Raw genomic sequence first — 19,132 nt, forward strand, 5'->3', positions numbered from 1 at the left:
TGTTCTCTTTATAGGTACTTGCAGATCATGATCAGGTCACCTTCCCTTTGGTAAACTAAATCAACTCAGCTCCTTGAATCTATCACTATCAGGCAGGTTTTCCAATCCTTTAATCATTCTTGTGGCTCTTCTCTGACACCTTCCAATTTATCAACATCCTTCTTGAATTATGAAGACCAGAATTTGACACAGGATTCCAGTAACAATTGCACAGGTACCAGATACAGGGTTAATAGAACCTCTCTATTCATACTTCAGAATCCCCTGTTTATAAATCCAAGGACTGTATTAATCCTTTTAGCCACAGCCTCATACTGGGAGCACGTTTGGCTGATTATTCATCATAACCTGCAAGACTTTTTCCGAATCCCTGCTTCCTAGCATAGAGTGCCTGATCTGTAAATATGGCCTATATTCTTTGTTCCTAGAAGTAAATATTTACATTTGGCTATATTAAAAACACAGATTATTTGCTTGTGCCCAATTTATCAAGCGCTCCAAATTGCTCTGTACTAGTGACCTGTCCTTTTCGTTATTTACCATTGCCCCAATTTTTTGTGTCACCTGCCAACTTTATCAGTGTTGATTTTATGTTTTCTTCCTCATCATTGATAAAAATGTTAAATAGCGTAGGGCCATAAACACATCCCTGCAGGACTCCACTCAAGACACATCTGCTCAGTGCTGATTCCCCAGTTACAATTATATTTTGAGACCTATCAAGGTAGCAACATTTTAATCCATTTAATGTGTGCCATATATATTTTTGTATTGTTCTAGTTTCTTAAACAAAATGTTGCGTGGTACCAAGTCAAATGCCTCACAGAGGTCTAAGTATATTACATCAACACTATTACCTTTAAGAACATAAGCACAGCCATACTGGGACAGACCAATGGTCATCTAGTCCAGTGTCCTGTTTCTGACAGTGGCCGGAGCCAGACGCTTCTGACAGTTGCAGGTTTAGGGACACCCAGAGCATGCATCCCTGACCACTTTGACTAATAGCCATTGAGGAACCTATCCTGCATGAGTTCCACAGGTTGATTAGGGATTGCGTGAAGTACTTTCTTTTGTTTGTTTTAAACCTGATACCTAGTAATTTCATCAGGTGACCCCTATATATTGTGTTATGTGAGGGGTTAAATTACACTTTCCTGTTCACTTTCTCCACATCATTCATGTTTTTATAGACCACTGTCATATCTCCTCTTAGTCGTCTCATTTTTAGGCTGAACAGTCCCAGTCTTTTTAGTCTCTCCTAGTATGGAAGCTGTTCCATACCCTTAATATTTTCAATTGCCCTTCTCTGCACTTTTTCCAATTCTAATATTGCTTTTTTGATATGTGACAATCAGGACTGCATGCAATATTCAAGGTGTGGGCATACCATAGATTTATATAGCAGCATTATGATAGTTCCTGTTTTATCATCTATCCCTTTCCTAATGGTCCCTAACATTCTGTTAGCTTTTTTGACTGCTGCTGCGCATTGAGTGGATGTTTTCAGGGAACTATCCACAATGACTCCAAGATCTCTTTCTTGAGTGGCAACAGCTACTTTAGGCCTCATCATTTTGTATGTATAGTTAGGATGATGTTTTCCAGCGTGGATCACTTTGCATTTATCAACATTGAATGTCATCTGCCATTTTGTTGCCCAATCACCCGGTTTTGTGAGATCCCTTTGTATCTCTTCCCAGTCTGTTTTGTACTTAACTATCTTGAGTAATTTTGTATCATCTGCAAATTTTGCCTCCTCACTGTTTACCCCTTTTTCCACATAATTCATGAATATGTTGAACAGCACTCACCCCGGTACAAATCCTTGGGGGACCCCGCTAGTGACCTCTCTCCTTTGTGAGAGCTGACCATTTATTCCTACCCTTTGTTTCCTTTCCTTTAACCAGTTACTGATGTATAAAAAGATCTTCCCTTTTATCCCATTTACTCCTTACTTTGCTTAAGAACCTTTGCTGAGGAACCTTGTCAAAGGTTTTCTGAAAATCCAAGTACACTATATCCACTGGATCACCCTTGTCCACATGTTTGTTGACTCCCTCAAAGAATTCTAATAGATTGGTGAGGTGTGATTTCCCTTTACAAAAGCTGTGTTGACTTTTCCCCAAAATATTGTGTTTATCTGTGTGTCACTCTACTCTAGCAACACCATCAGAGGACCCAACTACATGACCCACAATATCAGGGGCTCATTCACCTGCACATCTACTAATGTGATAGATGCCATCATGTGCCAGCAATGCCCCTCTGCCATGTACATTGGCCAAACCGGACAGTCTCTGCGTAAAAGAATAAATGGACACAAATCAGACATCAGGAATGGTAACATACAAAAGCCAGTAGAAGAACACTTCAATCTCCCTGGACATTCAACAGCAGATTTAAAAGTAGCCACCCTTCAACAAAAAGCTTCAAAAACAGACTTCAAAGAGAAACTGCAGAGCTATAATTCATTTGCAAATTTAACACCATTAATTGGGGCTCGAATAGGAACTGTGAGTAGCTGGCTCACTATGAAAGCAATTTTCCCTCTCTTGGTATTGACACCTCCTCATCAATTATTGGGAGTGGACCATGTCCACCCTGACTGAATTGGCCTTGTTAACACCGGTTCTCCACTTGTAAGGTAACTCCCTTCTCTTCATGTGTCAGTATACTTATGCCTGCATCTGTAATTTTCACTCCATGCATCTGAAGAAGTGAGGGGTTTACCCACAAAATCTTATACCCAAATAAATCTATTAGGTGTCACCGGACTCCTCATTGAAAAGGTTTAAGATTACCCAAGTCCTATCGATTGAAGTCTAGAAATCTTAAAATGCTTGACAATGTCACTCATTTGGAATAAGATGTGTAATTATATGAATCAGTGGGTAGTAGAGGCAGGAGGCTGAAGGTAGCTGTGACAAACAAAGAGACGGGAGCCCTAGCAATGCCTAGGAGATCACAACTGGCTTTAAATGGCCCCTTTGTTGGCCACAGCAGCAAAACGTCCAAGGGCTGCCTGGGCCACAATGAATGCCTCGGGCTGTGCCCAGCTGCCATCCCTAGCAGTGACCCTGTAGGTAAACATTCAAGCCAACACAGCAACAAGGTGTGGAGGACATGTACTCTACTGCCACCAGCACCGAACCTGTTCTGTGAATAGAGGTCACTTCCTTGGCTAGGGCTGCGTTACACAACCTCTTCACGTGCCCTGAATACAGACTGTGCTGCAGACTTGTGTGAAGAGGAGGACCAGGGGCACTCCAGAAGGCATGGGGGCCTGAGCAGAAATCCTAGGCAAAGGAAGATGCAGCAGGAAGCGACAGTGTCTGTTTGATGAAGGCCTTTTTTGCTCAGAGAGTGGGCTATTGTTCCGAGCTGACTGATAGGAATGTCTCCTATCCTATAGAGACAAAGGGCCAAGTTAATCTTGCAGTCAGTCCTCGGTGTGTGCATGGCAGTGGGGTTCATTGTTTGATCTACAGCCATCCTGGGATAGAGGGGCTGCTGCTCTGCTCGCCTGCCCCCTGCTAGTCCGTGCAGAGGCAGGGCTGCTATTTGCACTCAGTGCTTTGGAGTCTGGAAGAGAGAGCTGTGTAAACACTGCCTGGCTAACGGACAGCACAGGGCACATTTCTTCAGCCGTGATGTGGAGAGGGAGGAAATATGCTGTATCTGATAGGCCGCCTCCGACAGGACATCGGCCTGCAGCCTGGATGCCGTAATCCAACGGCAAACAAAACCCGTATTGAAATGCAGCGGGGGAAAATGACTCATCTGGGCGACAATTCAGTATTAGATTAGGAGCTGTGTGCAGGAGCATAAGAAAAGGCTTAAACAAGTCCGAAAATCATGAGACCTATTAGTATGCAGAGCATCTCCTCCTTCCTGCTCCATGCAAGCAGCAGAAAAAGCTATTTCTGCTAACGGGTGATCTAAAGACAAGGGCTGATGAAAAAACAAGTTTCTGGTTCAGACATCCCCTTTCCTGGGGAGAAGGATGTGTGGGGCAGAAGTAGGGTGACCCTATTTCCCAAAGGGAAAATGGGACAGCACGAGGGGCTTGCCTGAACCCCACCACGTGGGGCTGACCTGGCCACTCTCCCAAGCTCTCCTCCCCATATGGGGGGAAGGCAGGCTCGGGCGAGCAGCGATGCACACACTACACAGGGTGTGCATCCCAAAGGCTGGGACTAGTGATGCTGCTTGCCCGAGCCCTGCCTCCCCCCGCCACCACCCACATGGGGCTGGCATCACTGCTCTCCTTGCCCCGCTCCACGTTCCTCTGCACCCCACTTTTTTGACACAATGGGCATTTGTCCCGTTTGCTCTTGCCAACTGATCAAGTGTCAAAAAAGTCGGGATGGCCGGGACAGGGCTCAAAAAAGGGTCTGTCCCGGCCAAAATAGGATGGATGGTCACCCTAGATAGAAGGGGTAAGAACTAGGAGCACCCACTCCATGACTAGACTGTCCACGCTGCTAACTGTCACTGGGCAAGTTAAATGGGCCGAGCCCCCTCCCATCCTTTTTCAAATCTCCCTTAAACTCACTGCATGCTTAGCCAGGCACCCCTGATCCCCTGGCTGGCCCTCTCTACTCTGGCTGCTCTGCCTGATCCTTTATCACTTGTGCTGGACCTGCCCAGCTAATGAGCTATGCTCCCTGGGGCAGGGAAGTTGGGCCAGATTTGCAGTTAAACCTACAGAAAGGTGCCTAGTGGACTATACTAAAGCATCTAACAGGTCCGGCGCCTAACTCCTATTGAAAATCAAGGAGAGTGAGGCACCTAACTCACATAGGCACCTTTGTAAATCCGGCCCCTTGTCTTCCTCTGTGTTTGTGCCATTCACAGCTCTAACAGTGTCTAGCTAACATCCAAGCCTGACTCGGCAATGCCATGACCTCCCTCTGAGAGCGCTTACCAAGCAAACGTTTCCACAGGTATTTATTCATCAAGCCTTGGGCCAGTCCTGACATCAGCAGGATCTCTGGCTCCGTGTGAGATGAAGGGGGAGAGGCAGGGCCAGCTTTAGGCCAATTCCACCAATTCCCCCGAATCGGGCCCCGCGCCTAAGAGGGCCCCGCGCCCAGTGAGAATCTCTTCCCTGGCTAGAGGCGCCTTTTTAATTTGTACTCACCTGGCGGCGCTCCGGGTCTTCGGCAGCACTTCGGGGGTGGGTCCTTTGCTTGCTCTGGGTCTTCGGCAGCACTTCGGCGGCGGGTCCTTCAGTGCCGCCGAAGACCTGGAGCGAGTGAAGGACCCACCCCCGAAGTGCCACCAAAGACTCGGAGCACCGCCCAGTGAGTACAAGCCCCACATGTTTTTTTACATTTATTTTTGTCATCCCTGTCAGGGCCCTGTCAAAACTGTTCGAATTGGGCCCCGCACTTCCTAAAGCCGGCCCTGGGGAGAGGCAGAAGTTATCCAAAGGCCCTGGGCATGGGGAGATTCTAGGAGCATGTGCCAGACTTTTCCTGCCAAGTAACCAATGGGCTTTAGTCACCTGCCAAGAGCTGCTTTCTCCTGCTTCTGGATGATGGGGAGTAACACAATGACCATGCAGAGTCATAGAACTCCAGCAAGCCACACACAGCCACACACCACTGCCTGTTCAACGATCACAGCAGCTTGCAGCTGCTTTGGCCATCATCTTCCCCAGGGTCCAGCCACCTCGTCCACAAATAAGAATAGGGCAAGGTGGTAGATACAGGTGAAACGTCCTCTTAGGGATGGGTATCTATGGGGGAGGGTGGAGTGGGGCAGCGTCTGTGCATCCCCACCCTATATCTTCTCATAGGAACTCAGGCCCCAGTGCTGGGGCTGGGAGGGAGGGATCTCGGGAGACACCCTGGGGCGCTATGGGATTTCAGCACAAACCTGTACAGAGATGGAGCTGTGACAATGGGGGGGGGGGTAGATGGAAGAAGTGGGAGAGAGGGGAGACCATGAGGGAAAGGACAAAAGCACAGGGGAGTGGGCTTTCCTCTTCCCCTGCCCTCAGCTGCCAAACCTCACCAGCACCTGCCTCTCTTCTCAGGGCAAGTACCTCACACAGGGCCAGCGCAACCCATTAGGCGACCTAGGCAGTCGCCTAGGGCACTAACATTTGGGGGGCGGCGACCAGATCTTCAGCCGCCCTGGTCGTCAGCGGTATTTCGGGGGCGGGACCTTCCGCTGCCTAGGGCGCCAAAAAACCTGGCGGCGCTCCTGACCTCACACTTCCCCTAGAGAAGGGGGGAGCAGGAGGAAACCATCTCCCCTTGTTCAGGGCAGTTCACGCAGGGCGAGTGCCCACAGGGCTGCATCACTCCATTTATAAGCAGGAAGGTATCTGATCTGTCAGCCGCTTGCCCTGTTACGAAACGTCCCCGATGTAAATCACACCGGAAAGGAGGGGGATAAATGGCTGGCTTTGGTGCTAACTGTCAGGAAGAGGGGGCTGCGCTTCCAGTTGTGGGGCTGAATGGGGTTGCCAGAAGCAGAGGGCAAAGTCTTTGGGTGTTGGGCCTATCTCCCCCCGGCTCGAGGTTAAAGGCTGCAGTGCGAGGCAGCTCCCAAGGCAGCAGCACAGACACAGTGACCAAACTCATCAGCAGCTGCACAAAGGCAGCAGGGCAGGCTGGGCTTCAGCCAGGCCCAAGCAAAGCCAGTGGGGCCATTGTGAAAGGCCTCTCTCAGCCAATAGGTACCCGACTTTGCTCCGCATTTCAGCAGTGACTAAGGAAATGTATTTGGGGCACCTAATCCTTTCTATTGTACAGCAGTTTTAGCTGAATAAAGAGTCTCTCAACGCACACGGCTTTAAGTAGCCCGGTAATCCTCAGAGATTGCCTTCCACAGTGATTGAGACTCAGAGAAGGGGCAGAGCGGGGCTAGGCCTGGCCTGAAAAGGGACATGCTTCTACGCTCCAGCCCGGAGACAGCAGCTGGAAAGCTTGCCACATGGCAGGGGCCGCACACGGGCTTGCTCTGCTGGCAGCATTTCCCCAGAGTTGTTCTGTGAGCCACAGAGCCCCCATTATCATAACACAGAATTATAATGAACCCTCGTGTTGGTTACATACAGGTGTCTGGAAGCTAGGAGGGATGAGGGACAGCATGGGGCGCTACCATGCTGTTTGGGGAGTAGTTTGGCCCAGTGGTTTCAGCCATAGGCGTAGTTTGTAGGGCTGTCAATTAATTGCAGTTAACTCACACGATTAACTCAAAAAAGTTAATCACTATTAATCACAATTTTAATCGCACTGTTAATAATAAAATACCAATTGACATTTATTAAATATTTTTGGATGTTTTCTACGTTTTCAACTATATTGATTTCAATTACAACACTGAATTCAAGTGTATAGTGCTCACTTTATATTATTATTTTTTATTCCAAATATTTGCACTGTGAAAATGATAAACAAAAGAAACTGTATGTTTCAATTCACCTTATACAAGTACTGTAGTGTGATCTCTTTATGGTGAAAGTGCAATTTACAAATGTAGATTTTTTTGTTGTTACAGAACTGCATTCAAAAACAAAACAATGTAAAACTTTAGAGCCTACAATTCCACTCAGTCCTACTTCTCCTTCAGCCAATCGCTAAGACAAACAAGTTTGTTCACATTGAGGGGAGATACTGCTGCCTGCTTTGATTTACAATATCACCTGATAGTGAGAACAGACATTCACATGGCACTTTTATAGCTGGTGTAGCAAGATATTTACGTGCCAGATATGCTAAACATTCGTATGCCCCTTCATGCTTTGGCCACTATTCCACTCTCATTAAAAAAATCATGTGTTAATTAAATTTGTGATAGAACTCCTTGGGGGAGAATTGTATGTCTCCTGTTCTGTTTTACCCACATTCTGCTATATATTTCATGTTATAGCAGTCTCAGATGATGACCCTGCACATGTTGTTTGTTTCAAGAACACTTTCACTGCAGATTTGACAAAACGCAAAGAAGGTACCAACCTGAGATTTCTAAAGATAACTATAACACTCAACCCAAGGTTTAAGAATCTGAAGTGCCTTCCAAAATCTGAGAGGAACGAGGTGTGGAGCATGCTTTCAGAAGTCTTAAAAGAGCAACACTCTGATGTGTAAACTACAGAATCTGAACCACCACCAAAATATATATATATATTTTAAAAATCAACCCTCTGCTGGTGGCACCTGACTCAGATGATGAAAATGAACATGCATTGGTCCACACTGCTTTGGATCATTATTGAGCAGAACCTGTCATCAGCATGGACGCATGTCCTCTGGAATGGGTGGTTGAAGCATGGAGGGACATATGAATCTTTAGCACATCTGGCACATAAATACCTTGAGATGCCAGCTACAACAGTGCCATGTGAACACCTGTTCTCACAGGTGACATTCTAAACAAGAAGCAGGCAGCATTATCTCCTGAAAATGTGATCAAACTTGTTTGTCTCAGCGATTGGCTGAACATGAAGTAGGACTGAGTAGACTTGTAGGCTCTAAAGTTTTACATTGTTTTATCTTTGAGTGCAGTTATTTTTTGTACATAATTCTACATTTGTAAGTTCAACTTTCATGATAATGAGATTGCACTACAGTACTTGTATGAGGTGAATTGAAAAATAATGTTTCCAGGGCTGTCCATTAAATCGCAGTTAACTCACACAATTAATTCAAAAAAAATTACTCACGATTAATCTTAGTTTTAATCACACTGTTAAACAATAGAATACCAATTGACATTTATTAAACATTTTGGATGTTTTTCTACATTTTCATATATATTGTATTATGTGTTGTAATTGAAATCAAAGTGTATATGATTTTTTATTACAAATATTTGCACTGTAAAAATGATAAAAGAAATAGTATTTTTCAATTCACCTTTGGGATGATACATTATCTAGTGCCTTTGCTCCATAGCATTGGGGTAGGTAACTGCCTAACCATGGTCAACAGCAAAACCAGCAAGTCACTAACTGACGCTGCTGAGCAAGGGCACAAGCTGGGCTGTGGGAGCAGAAGGGAAAGAAAGGCCATGGGCAGATGGTGGTGGGGACAGGAGAGGGTTGGGGGCAAGAGAGGGAAGTGACCAGGAACTGTGGGGGAAGGAGGATAAAGGCCTGGGCAAGCAGAGGGCCTGAGCCTGAGGGGAGGCCAGAGCCAGTGCTTTGGGAAGAAAAGGGGCAGGCTCCCCCTACAGGTGTAGGAAATCCCAGGAGTGTGTGTGGGCTGGAAGTGTGGTGGGTAAGGACCAAGCCAAGGCTGTGATGGACAAGGGAGAGGAGGAAGGAGGACTCTAAGGGCTGAGAAAGAAGAGGTGGGCAGAGGATCGATGGAGAGGGGAATAGGGAGGCAGGGGAGAGGTTGGAAGGCTGTTTGAGGAAAGTGAGAGGAAAGAGGGCTGGAGCATGGGGAAATGATGGAAAAGGTCAGCTGGGAGTGAGGACAATGAGTGAAGTCGATGTACAGCAGAGAGGGGAGACTGGCCACCATGGCCATCTGCAGAGAGGAGGAGGAGGAGGAAGATTCTATTCTACAAGCAGCTGAATGGCCATTGCATCATGGATGCAGACAGTGAGTCCAGAAGCTGCCATGCAGAAAATAGCCAGTTGCTAGGAGATATGGGTGCTCTTGTTCCTCCCTCTCCTCTCCCTGTCTGTGTGCAAGCTGTATCCTTAATGCTTCCTCTGTGCCTCTTTTCCCCTGCAATTGATTTTCTTCTGCTTAAATGTTTATTTTCTCTCTCCCAGCCTCAATGTCCCCTGCATGCCTCCCCAACTCCAATGTCTGGCAGTCACTCTCTCCATCTCTGGTACTCACATGGCTCCATTACTATCACATCTGGCCGGCCAATGATCTTTAACATATTTAGCCTCACACACCCCAATGATCACCCTTGGTTTGATGCCAACATAGCATTATTTGTAAGCCAGTGATAGAGCTGGGCAAAAATTTTCAACTATTTTCTTCCCCAAAAGGGGGTTTCATTGAAAACAGGTCACAGAGCAGCAAAAGGGAAAATGAAGGTGTGGCTCCGACACCCTGTAACTCTCCCAAAGTTGGGGAAGTTTTGAAATGTTACAGAGTGAAAAATGAAAATGAAAAAGTGAGGGGGAAAGAAAACAACAAAACATTCATTTATTGCACTCACTGCAAAAAGGAAGTGGGAAAGGAAACGTAAAAAAAACCCAAACCTGATATTTTTGGGTTTTCAATGACAGATTGGAACAAAAACTTCTATTTAAATGAAAATAAACAAAAAATTAATTTGTTTAGAACTTTTCCTGTGAAAAATTAAAAAAAAATGTGAATGAAAATTTTTCATGGGACAAACCTGTTTTTTCCATCACCTCTAGTCAATATCATGATCCCCAATTCACTGCCTAGCAAACAGACACTGAGATTTGCCGCACATCATAGACCAAGTCAGTGTTACCGAGAACCTAGGTTAGAATCATAGAAATCATAGAATGTCAGGGCTGGAAGGGACCTCAGGAGGTATCTAGTCCAACCCCCTGCTCAAAGCAGCACCAATTCAGGTCTCGTCTCCTAGGCCAATGTCTAAGCCACTAGATGACCGTGCGTCACAGGAATTCTCACTGTTCCATTGATATTGACCATTATTAAGGCAAATCTACAGCAGAGATGGGAATAAAACTTGAGACTTCCCTTGAAGCAAGCTCTGCATAATGCCCTGGAAAATGGGTGTCATAGAAGCACCACGGCTCGTTTCTGCAGCAGGTTTTCAAATGCCAAGTGAGTTCTCCTGTGAAAGTGGCTCAGTCAGGTATAGTATGAGGAAAGAATGTGAAAAAAATCAGGCCTAATCTGTGGTTTAGCACTGCTAGCGTGGATACGTTTTTTATTCTTACAGTAAAGGAGGCGGGGGGAGGGTGTCCCGAACATTTTTGACTAATAAGGGCAACCAGCCCGGAAAGGCTGAGAGTCATTGGCCTAGGGCTGAACTCAGCCTTAGAATCATAGAATCATAGAATCTCAGGGTTGGAAGGGACCTCAGGAGGTCATCAAGTCCAACCCCCTGCTCAAAGCAGGACCAAACCCAACTAAATCATCCCAGCCAGGGCTTTGTCAAGCCTGACCTTAAAAACCTCTAAGGAAGGAGATTCCACTACCTCCCTAGGTAACCCATTCCAGTTCTTCACCACCCTACTGCAGGTGTGGTGCCTTGCAGCACCACACCTGCACTTCCAGCACTCATGGCGGAAACAAGCTGCAGCTAGATTCTCCTAGGTAGTTTCCTACATCAGCAATACTAGCTGGGACAGAACATGTGCATCCTGGATTTGGTGGGGAGGGGACCTGAGTCTGCAAAGACCCTGAAGCACTAGGGTGCATCTCAATGGGATCCTATCTTCAAGACCAACTGCTCTGGGCAGGAGGCTGACAACCCCCCACCAGCAGGGGACCATGTGTGTCAGGCTCTGCCCCCAATCCAGCCAAGCAGACACACTTCAGCTGACGGGATAAGTGTTGTGGGCCCTCCTTGTTGCCCGCTCTTGCTGTCTGGGCAGAAGATGGGATCCCTGCTGCTCCTTACAGGTGGGTGGGCCCTTCTGGATGCCCTATGCCACTGCCCTTGCCTCTTTGGAGGAAAGGTGGGTACCCTGCCTCCACCATTCAAAACACAGGACCAGCGCCAGTGGGAGGCCCATGTCGTGTTGTGCCTAGTGTCCTGGATTGCCTTAATCCAGCCCTGGCCAAGGCAGAGATTACAAAGTGCCATGGGGAAGGATGTGGGGCTCAGCTGAGAATGGTTCCCCTTTGCAGGAAGTGGGGGAAGCTGTGTGAGACTGGAAAGTGCATTGGGAGCTCTGGAGATGGACTGCCCCAGGGACAGGGATTCCCAGCGGCAGGGGCACGCTGGAAGACGTTGGCTGCAGACTGACTCTGTCTGAGTGGTGACTCGGAGGAGCCATTCATTCTGAGCGGGGCTTTAGTCACAGGAGCCTAGGGCAGGGCTGCCAAGCATCGTGCAACTCGTGTGACATCCCCGTGTTCAGCAGCCCCAACACGCCTGCTCACTGGCTCAGCAGGATTCTCATGCCATGGGTTTTGCTGACTGAAGGCAGCTGGGCAGTTCCCTATGGCCCTGCCCCACCAGCTCTTCTCTGTGCTCACCAGTGGGTGAGTGGCCCACAGCCAGAGAAGGGAGTGCTCAGCCCAGCAACACTCCTAGCCTGGAACTGACCTCTTTCATCTCCCCTCTGCCAGGCTCAAGCATGGGGGGATGTTCACCTGAAAGCTGGGGGAAATGTCTGCCTCTAGCCATTCATGATTATACTACAAGGAGGGGCCACTGAACGGCCTGTTACCGCAGAGCCTTCCCTGACACAGACCAGCCACTCTTCTTTTAGTGACAAATGTAACCATGGGCTATTGGCTGCGTGTCAGGGACCGCAGGCCTGGAACACTGGACCACAGGGCTCTCAGGTGCTACTCAGCTCCAACCTGCCACCCACTGACCTGCTAATTGCTTGCCAGAGTAGGACCCTGCCTGGCTCCCAGCTCTTATTTAACCCAAGCCCAGGGACAGGAAGTTGTCCATCCAGCTGGGTTCTCCCTGCTGAGGGCTGCTTCCCAGCAACACCTGCTTCTGTTCACCTGACCCTGCCTGCCTCCTGTCACCTGGCTCTGTTTTGCCCTTTGACTTGACTCGGACTGTAGCCTCCTGGTATCTGACCTGGCCTGACTACTGACTCCTGCTCTGACCCTAGGTCATACCATCCATGCCCTGGTTATCACACTGTGCCATTTACATGCCTGACATCAGCAAGTAAAAGAGCTCTCTGTCCTGGAGCGCACTCAAAACCTGTCAGCCCAGAGGTGACCCATCATCCGACCCATCATCCCACCTGTGACCCTGGGGCCTGGTTATCCCGTTACCCCAACCCGATCATCCCATCTGTGACCCTGAGGCCTGGTTTTGGGACACCTGGCATTGGCCACTGTTGGAAGACAGGATACTGGGCTAGATGGACCTTTGGTCTGACCCAGTATGGCCGTTCGTATCCCATTACCCTGACCCATCATCCCACCTGTGACACTAGGGCCTGGTTATCCTGTTACCTTGACCCATCATCCTGGCAGGGACCTGGGGCCTGGCTATCCCATTCTTGCACCAGGTTTAACTGTATGAGTGAGTCTCTTAGCAGTAAACCCGTGTCTCTGAACATCTCTCCATCAGGCAGGGAGGAGAGGTGGAGATTGGTGTCCTGGCTGGGTATAGAGAGGGTGTTTGCCCTGACAAACTGGGCCATCAGCAGCTAAAACCTTGTGCCGGATTCTACACAGAAGGTTCCTGGGTTTGACCTTCCATGGTCATCTTGGTCAACTGAGCTGAATCTGAACCAACCATGGTAGATGCAGATATCTAATGCACAAATGGAAAATCCAGGACTCCCTGGTGTGCACATGTGGTTCCCCACAACAGACCATCAAACATCTCACCACCTACTGCCCAATATATAAATTGGAAGGAGGCATCACTGCAATAATTCTGCTACTCCTGATGTAGCCATTTGGCTTGATCAACTTCAGGTGAAAGTGTAGTCGCTGTTCTACACCAGCCATACAAAAGAAGCAGCAGCTAAAAGGGAGGAAAGGGCTGAACTACGTTAGTCCAAGCACATGTTGGTGTCCTATTTCATTGCATTTAATGGGGAAGGAACAAAGTGTTCCACATCAAAAATGTGATTTTTAAATGATCAATGGTGGCTCAGAACCACATTTTGCAGACCGGTTCCTTCTCAAAATGTTTATTTTTAAGAGTCCAAAGTAAATATTCCTCGAGCCCTTACAGGGTGCAGACACCTGACCCTCCCAAAAGCCTGTGTTCACTACCCGCCGCCCGCTCCCTGAATGGCCCTTTGCCAAGTATGATTGACACCCCATCACTGACAGCAGCACCCATTCATGACTAAGCAGAAAGAACCGAGTGCTGCCTTGGTGACAGAGGCAGATGGAAAAATGTGAGGTGGGCAGAGTAGGACACACCTGTGTGAGGTGGGCAGAGGAGGCATGTATACCGAGTAGGTGAAAGCAGCCGGTTGGTTGGCAGTACCTTACCCTGCACGTGGTGCTCTGTCCTGCTCTCAGTCACTGTGAATGGGACTAGCAGAGAGAGGCAGGATCGGAGCTGTGCAAGGCACAGGGTGGGGCTGGCTCACGAAAGTAATAACAAAAGGGGATGGTAAAAAGGATGGGGGAAGATACAAGCACAAAGTCAAGATGCTCAGAACAAAATTAATCCAGGAACCAAAGGACACAAAGAAGAAATTATTGACTTGCCTGTATACCACTACTAGGAGTCTGGGTAACAAACAAGAGGATTTGGAATTGTTCATTGAGGTGCATAATTCAATCTAGTTGTTTTAATGAAACCTGGTGGGATGATGTGCACAATTGGAATGTTAAAATCAATGGTTATAATCTATTCAGGAAGGGTCAAGTGGACAAAAGAGGAGGGGAAGTGGGACTCTGTGTCAAAAATGGTATTACTTGTGTCTGAGTCACTGATAACTCAGAAGAAAATTATCTTGAATGTTCATGGATCAATGTCCCAACAGATAGAGCACAAGTGTGTGTCTGCTACAGACCACCAGATCATGCCAGCAAACAGGATGACTGCTTCTTTACACACCTGTTTCCAATGTGTAAGGAAAAAAGCTGTGTGATCATGAGGGACTTCAATTAGAGTGACTTATGGTGGAGGGCTCATGCAGCCAGTGCTAAAACATCCTTGGATTTTCTAAATATTATACGTGACAATTTCCTGGGGGAAATTCTTTATTAGACTTTTATCCTCACAGATAAAGAGGTGCTTATCACAGAACTAACAATTAATGGCATCTTAGGTGCAAATGAGCTTGACATGATCACATTGATAATGTACAAACAAAGCCCAGAGCTGTCGTATATATACTTGGTGCTTTAGAATGTTTAAAATAAGTAAGAGCCAAATCAGTTGGGAGGAAGAATTTAATCAGAACAGTATAAATGATAAATTAGAAATTGTCTAAGAACACCTTCCCAGAAGCCCAAAAAGGCACAATCCCACAACTGAGGAAGAAGGCCATGCTAGTTAAAAAAAAATGACCTGGTTTAGAGGGGAATTGAAGGCAGCTATAAAAATAATATAATATATAACAAATGAAAAATAGAGAAAGTTGATAGTAATTAACAAAATCTGAAACAAGAAAGTATACAAAATTGATAAGGGAAGCAAAGGGACACAAGGAGAAATCTATGGCCAGCAGAGACAAGGATAATGAGTTTATTATGTATATTAATATCTAAAATAATCCTAGCAATGGTATCAGTCCATTACAAGATGGAACTGGTAGAATTATAAATAATAATGGAGAAACGGAAGAAGTGTTCAATAAACATTTCTGTTCTGTAGTTGGGGAAATCAGATGATGTAGTCATATTATATGATAACACACTTTCCATTCCACTTGTATCTCAGTGACATTAAATGGCAGCTACAGAAGTTACACATTTAAAAATCTGCAGATCCAGATAACTTGCATCTAAGAGTTTTAAAAAAGAGCTGGCTGAGGAGCTGGCTGGACCATTAATGTTGATTTCCAGTATGTCTTGGAACACTGGGGGAAGTTCCAGAAGACTGGAATAATGCTGATGTTGTACCACTATTTAAAAAGGGTAAATGGAAGACCTAGATCATTATAGGGCTGTCAGTTTGATATCAGTCCTGGACAAGCTCATGGAGTGGCTGATATGGGACTCAATTAATAAAGAACTACAGGAGAGTAATGTAACTGATGCCAATCAACATGGGTTTATGGAAAACAGATCCTGTCAAACTAACTTGATATCTTTTTTTATAGGATTACAAATTCGGCTGATAAAGGTAATAGTGTTAAAATAATACACTTAGACTTCTGTAAGACATTTGACTTGGTACCACATGACATTTTGAATAAAAAACTAGAATATTAACATGGCACACATTAAATGGATTAAAATCTGGCTCACTGATAGGTCTGAAAATGGAACTGCAAATGGGGAAATCATCATCGAGCTGGTATGTTTCCAGTGGGGTCCCACACGGCTCGGTTCCTTGGCCCTACTCAATTTAACATTTTTACCAATTACTTGGAAGAAAACATAAAATCATCCTTGATAAAGTTTGCAGATACATAAAAATTGGGATGTGGTAAACAATGAAGAAGACAGGTCACTGATACTGAGCCAGCCGGATTGCTGGTAATCTTTTTCAGAACCACTGCTTCCTAGGAGAGAGTCCCCCAGCCTGTAAGCATGGCCTACCTCCTTTGTTCCTAGATGTATACATTTAGTCTTATTAAAAATACGTATTGTTTGCGTGCACGCAGTTTACCAAGCAATCCAGATAGCTCTGTATCACTGACCTGTCCTCTTCATTATTTAATCACCCCCCCAATTTGTGTGTCAACTGCACACTTTGTCAGTGACCATTTTATGTTTTCTTCCACATCACTGATAAAAATGTTAAATAGCGTAGGGCCAGTAGCTGATCCCTGAGGGACCTCACTGGAAACACACCTGCTTGATAAAGATGCAAATCCAGTGTTAGTGCTTTAGCCAAAGAGCTGCTGGCAATACGATATGACCTGTAGCTGCTGCAGCACATTGGACACCTTTCTGTGCCCTTCCTGCCTATGCCCTTTCAGATGTAACCCAGCTCTGTGGGGTTGGGACAGGTTGAAAGCCTGGCTCCTCCATGGAAAGAGCAGGTCTAACAGCCCTAGCGTTTACCTCACATTCCCATGGTCCACCTCCCTTCCTGGAGGCCTCTCAGCTTCAGCACCTGGTCAGTCGGCATCACTGTGGAGTGTGGGGTTTAGAGCTATTTGAACATACAAGCCACAAAAAATAGCACAGACCGTTCTAGAGAGAAACATCTTCATTCAGCTGCTGAAAGGACTGGAACAAACTGTTCCAAATGTGCTCACTGCACAACCAGAACAGCTGAGTGGGACACTGGGGCACTCACAACTAACCAGCTACTGGGCAGAGTCTGTAGCTGGCAGGAGTGGACTAGCATGAGCACAGCATGGTACCAAAGGGGACTTTTCAAAAGGTAAATTAAAGTAGAAATTTCCTCTCTCGGGAAAGCCCATTCCAGAGAGTGTCTGCACAATGCATGTGTGGGCTGCCACAAGAAACAGTGACATGGGAGACAGTTCTTCCCTGTAGCAGCTGGTTAAATCAAACTGGATCCAGGCTCATACACAGCACCCATTCAGTTCCACATCTCTTGGGAGCTGGGATGTCGGTATGAACATAGAGGAGTTTGTGCAGGAGCAAGCTTTTTAAATAAACTACTTTTATGGTATTTCTACAGTAATATCAGGAGCCAGTTACTTTCCAAATGTGATCCCGTCTCTTTTACACTTTGACTAGGGCGTGAGTCAAAACGTATGGCCAGCAAGCATGGCAGGAATGACATAACATTTTGTTTGAATTTTCCAGCATCTCCAGACCTTGGCTTAGCATTAAACACAGCTGAATTATGAGTCTCAACTGATTTCAATTGTCTTTCCAGAAGAGGGTGTTAGATTAACTCACGACATCAAACTGTCCTGCTTCTACAAACTCATTCAAACAGAACAAACACTCCCCAGGCGCGATTCAGTGTCTGATTTCAGAAGCACAAACCAACAATGTGTTCTATAAGAAACTGCTCATTAATTCTCTCTCGTTACATTGAAATGCAGCTGGAACAATCCTTTCCCAAAGCCAGAAAGCCGCTGCGTGAGGGGAAAGGAAAGGTATTCAGGACTGTTGCTTGAATGAACATCCCCTGATCATGTAGGGGCTAAGCAGGCTCATAAACACCAGCATTCAGCTCCAAAGCCTCACCTCACCCCCATCTTCACGCCACACAATGACATCCGCACACCCGCTCCCACTTCCCAGATTCTTAAAGAGATTCGCTTTCCTACCTGGGTGGATTAGAAGAAGGCACACTAAGCGCACGAAACCTGGAGCACTAGGGAGTCTGGACAAGGCTTCCCTTTCTCTCTTCATTTTGTGTTTAGCTTTAGGTCCCTCTCGCAGACAATTGGCATGATTTGTCCACTCCGGGCACGTCCCTCAGTACTGCTTGGAGTTGTTCTGCCACCGCTCAGCCCTGCCAACTCCTCTGTGAATAGACAGAGCTCTGTGTGTTGTTGAGTTTGTCTTTTCTTTTGGTCAGACCTGACATTTTCTGGTTTCATGAACCCTACATCCTCAGCATCAGGAGATTAGCTGCCAGGACTGAGAAATAATGAACAGTATCTCCAAATCTTCAAACACAAAGTAACAGCAAAGGCCTGACTTAAACCTCTGAAAACAAGAAGCTTCTGAATCCCAGCTGACAGTGCCTTTCGCTCGCTCCTCGAGAGTGCAGCGCACACTGCATTGCATGTGCAGTTCTCCCTGAAACGCACCAGCAGGGCAGTTATGCAGTGTATTTGCATTTCCTGGCCTCTCGGGCTCAAGCCAGACACTTAGCATTGTTTTAAAGGGGTTGCGTTCTTTGTGGTAACTGTGCAGTGGAGTTTGCCAAGCTTCACTGGCTCATTGGATCACAAATAACTCTGCTCTGATGTCTCAGATGGTCAAATCTCTTGGGGTTCATTAAACAGGACTTTCTTTATAGGAAGCGGCATGAGGAAGGGGGGACTGCTGCCCCCTAGAGGAACCCCCGCTCCTGTAAAAAGGGTTTAGACACCTTAACCAATATTTTCCCTTCCTCGTGGAGGAAGGGTCTCCTTCCTGGTGCAGGATGCTATCTGCTGCCCATTCTTAGAGCAGTTTAGGCAGAGGATCTTTGTTGGGATTCCCTCCAAGACCTTTTCCACTTGGCTTATCCAGCCCTACAACATTGCCATGAGTGGATTTTCCATACTGTACCCTTCTGCTAGGCAGTGCCAGGAGCAGTAAGGGCTGAGTTCACTATCTAGGGGTCCCTCTTAAATGTTACAAAACCAAACCAGCTCAAGCCCCCCTCTGCCCCCACCCCCAAATCTGGGAAAACTAAACACCCACACAGAGTGCCTCTAAGGGGCAATGCTTCTTCACTCGCAAACACCAAGTCTGGGGATAACAAGAGAAAACAGTTATTA

The 19,132-nt window shown here is 46.6% G+C and overlaps 1 protein-coding gene across 3 annotated transcripts in view; it reads right to left on the reverse strand.

The window, feature by feature from the left end:
- HEPACAM (hepatic and glial cell adhesion molecule) overlaps positions 1 to 18,389 on the reverse strand; it is a 74,478-nt gene extending 56,089 nt beyond the window's left edge. For all 3 annotated transcript variants that reach the window (XM_044996755.1, XM_044996756.1, XM_044996754.1), the window contains exon 1: positions 17,966 to 18,389. In XM_044996755.1, the coding sequence (XP_044852690.1) occupies positions 17,966 to 18,050 (85 nt within the window). In that variant the 5' untranslated portion in view covers positions 18,051 to 18,389. The remainder of the gene's footprint in view (positions 1 to 17,965) is intronic.
- Between the last annotated feature and the right edge of the window lie 743 nt (positions 18,390 to 19,132).

Source organism: Mauremys mutica, chromosome 22, assembly GCF_020497125.1.
Source record: "Mauremys mutica isolate MM-2020 ecotype Southern chromosome 22, ASM2049712v1, whole genome shotgun sequence".
Lineage (NCBI taxonomy): Eukaryota > Metazoa > Chordata > Testudines > Geoemydidae > Mauremys > Mauremys mutica.